This window comes from Gadus morhua, chromosome 13, assembly GCF_902167405.1.
Source record: "Gadus morhua chromosome 13, gadMor3.0, whole genome shotgun sequence".
Lineage (NCBI taxonomy): Eukaryota > Metazoa > Chordata > Actinopteri > Gadiformes > Gadidae > Gadus > Gadus morhua.
In genome coordinates, this window is record NC_044060.1 from 8,512,718 (window position 1) to 8,515,217 (window position 2,500).

Below are 2,500 nucleotides of genomic sequence, written 5' to 3' on the forward strand. Positions count from 1 at the left end.
AATGTCTCCACCGTGTCGTTCAGAGACATGTTGAATTCGTCAGGCGAGCTGGACAGCAACAACAACACCACAGAGTCACGTAATCAAAAGGCCGTGTGGCATGTTGACGACCACCAAGGTGATTCCCCTCTGGCGGGTTCCTCCTCAAACACATTCAATGAAATATATTAGCAATAGCTAGAGCAATACCGGAGGAAGGCTGTGTTTCCCCCAGACCAGCCATTTCACACGCAGACATACGAAGGTGAATGTCTACTGAGGGTCTACTGAAGAGCTACTGAAGGTCTACTGAATGCCTACTGAGGAACTATTGAAAGCCTATTTAATGAATAGTTAATGACTTGTAGTAGTGGTAATAGTAGGAGACATTGGCGGTTCTAGGGGTGGGGCCACAGGGGCCCTGCCCTCTGCTGAAATCTGATTGGCCCCTGACTTGCTCCTGTTCCGTCAATCAATGGACGAGCTGAACTACCGGAGAATTCAATGATCACAGATGCAATTCCACACCCAAACTATTGGCGGCAGTAATGTGTCAATGCAACTTAGGAGAAGAAGCGGACCTGCGTCAACAACTCAGCGCAAGGCCGGTACGGCCCCTGAATGTAGCATGGGGCCCCTTAATGGCCCCTGTTTCAGAAAAATCCTAGAACCGCCACTGGTAGGAGAAGTATTAGTAATAGTCGTAGCAGTAGGATTAGTAGTAGTAGTAGTAGTAGTAGCAGTAGTCATGGTAGTCGTAGCAGAAGTAGAGGTGGAAGTGCTACACTTACACCTTATGTAAACCTTAACACATCAAATAAAACTCAACAGAGAAAAACTAATCTGGGCTATGAACAGTGCTAACATAACATAAGATAATAATTACTAACATAACTATCTATATAATGGTTTAGGATTAAATGTGATTCATACCTCATTACAAAGTCACAATATTGAACATGTAATACTACTGTGTTCCTCCTTCTACTTGAGTACTTGAGAGGCCATTGCTGATTCCACGTGACCCCCTATTCTGTCCTCTTTTAGTAGTCAGGAAGGAAGGTCACTGAGGGATCAATAAGTATGACTCTGACTTGCAAAACTTTTCCTCCATGATCAGCAAAAACACCTTTTAATGACTAAAGACTGAAGCCTCTCTACGGACCATCTTGTAAACAGCGCACAGGGATTATTGAAATGTATTCATGCAATGTGAACATTACCACATAACTAGATGTTGAGAGTGCCCACACATTCAAAATTTACAGCCATAAGTGATTTTTATACTTTGATACAATTTGAAAGTCAAATAGCATGTGCATTTGTGTTCATGTGTGTGTGCGTGCGTATTTGTATGTTTGTGTGCGCACGCATGTATCTCTTTGTGTGTATCTCTGTGTGTATATCTGTTTGTGTCTGTATGTGTTCCCGTGTGCCTATTGTTGTGTGTTTTTCTATACTTGTGTGTGTGTGTGAGTTTGTGCATGCATGACTATGTATCTGTGTGGTGGTCATCTATGTGTATGTGCGTCGGTGTGTCTCTCTCTATGTCTGCAAGCATGTGTGCGTATCTCTGCATGCGTGTGTGTGTATCTAAGTGCATGTGTATGTGTGTGTGTGTGTGTGTGTGTGTTTGTGTGCGTGTGTGCGTGTGTGTGTGTGTGTGTGTGTGTGTGTGTGTGTGTGTGTGTGTGTGTGTGTGTGTGTGTGTGTGTGTGTGTGTGTAAGTGTGAGTGTCTCTATCACTGCATGCGTGCATCTCTGGTGCCGTCCCCACGCAGGTCCCCCGTTACCTTGGCTGCGATGGACGAGCCGGGCTTCTCCAGCAGGTCCCAGAGCTTCTTCCTCTTCTCCGCGCAGCAGGTGTTGTCAAACTCCTCCCCCTCCCGCACCTTCAGGTTGTCCGCCTCGCGCTTCAGCTCCTCGTTCATCTGCTCCTTCTTCTGGTGGTAGCGCGCCTGGCAGCAGGACTCCAGGTAGATCTCGTCGATGCCCCAGTAGTCCAGCTCCTGGCTGAAGGACAGCGCGCACATCTCCTCCATCATGTGGAGCTTGCCCGTGCGGTAGAAGTTGAGGATGGAGGTGAAGGCGCCCGGGTGGCGGTCGAAGAAGTACTCGTTCTCGTCCAGGCTGTAGTCGTCGCACACCTCCATCAGGGAGTCGTGGCTGTCGCAGTCCCGCAGCTTGCCCAGCCGCGTGCGGGGCAGCCGGTCCAGGGTCCGCCACAGCACCTCGTGCGGGAGGCCCCCCACGTTGAGCCGCACCCGGCGGAAGCCGCCCTTGGTCTGGCTGAGGTCCACCGTCGCCGACCCCGCCCCCGCCCCCCCCCCCGCCGCCACCGCCGCCGCCGCCGGGTCAGGGGGGAGGGAGGCGGTGGAGCGCGAGGCCGCGTGGTGGTGGTGGAGCTCCGTGGGGGGCTTGTCCATCATGAAGTCGGACGGGAGGGGGGGTGGAGGGAGCATCTCCCTGGCTATGGACAACATGATGCCTGCTCTTCCATTACCGTCTCTGAGAAGGAGAA

At 50.9% G+C, this 2,500-nt stretch overlaps 1 protein-coding gene across 1 annotated transcript in view; it reads right to left on the reverse strand.

The window, feature by feature from the left end:
• kcnb1 (potassium voltage-gated channel, Shab-related subfamily, member 1) overlaps positions 1-2,500 on the reverse strand; it is a 23,499-nt gene that overhangs the window by 19,577 nt on the left and 1,422 nt on the right. The window contains exon 2 of the mRNA XM_030376019.1: positions 1,773-2,487. Coding sequence (XP_030231879.1) covers positions 1,773-2,462 — 690 coding nt within the window. The 5' untranslated portion in view covers positions 2,463-2,487. The remainder of the gene's footprint in view (positions 1-1,772; positions 2,488-2,500) is intronic.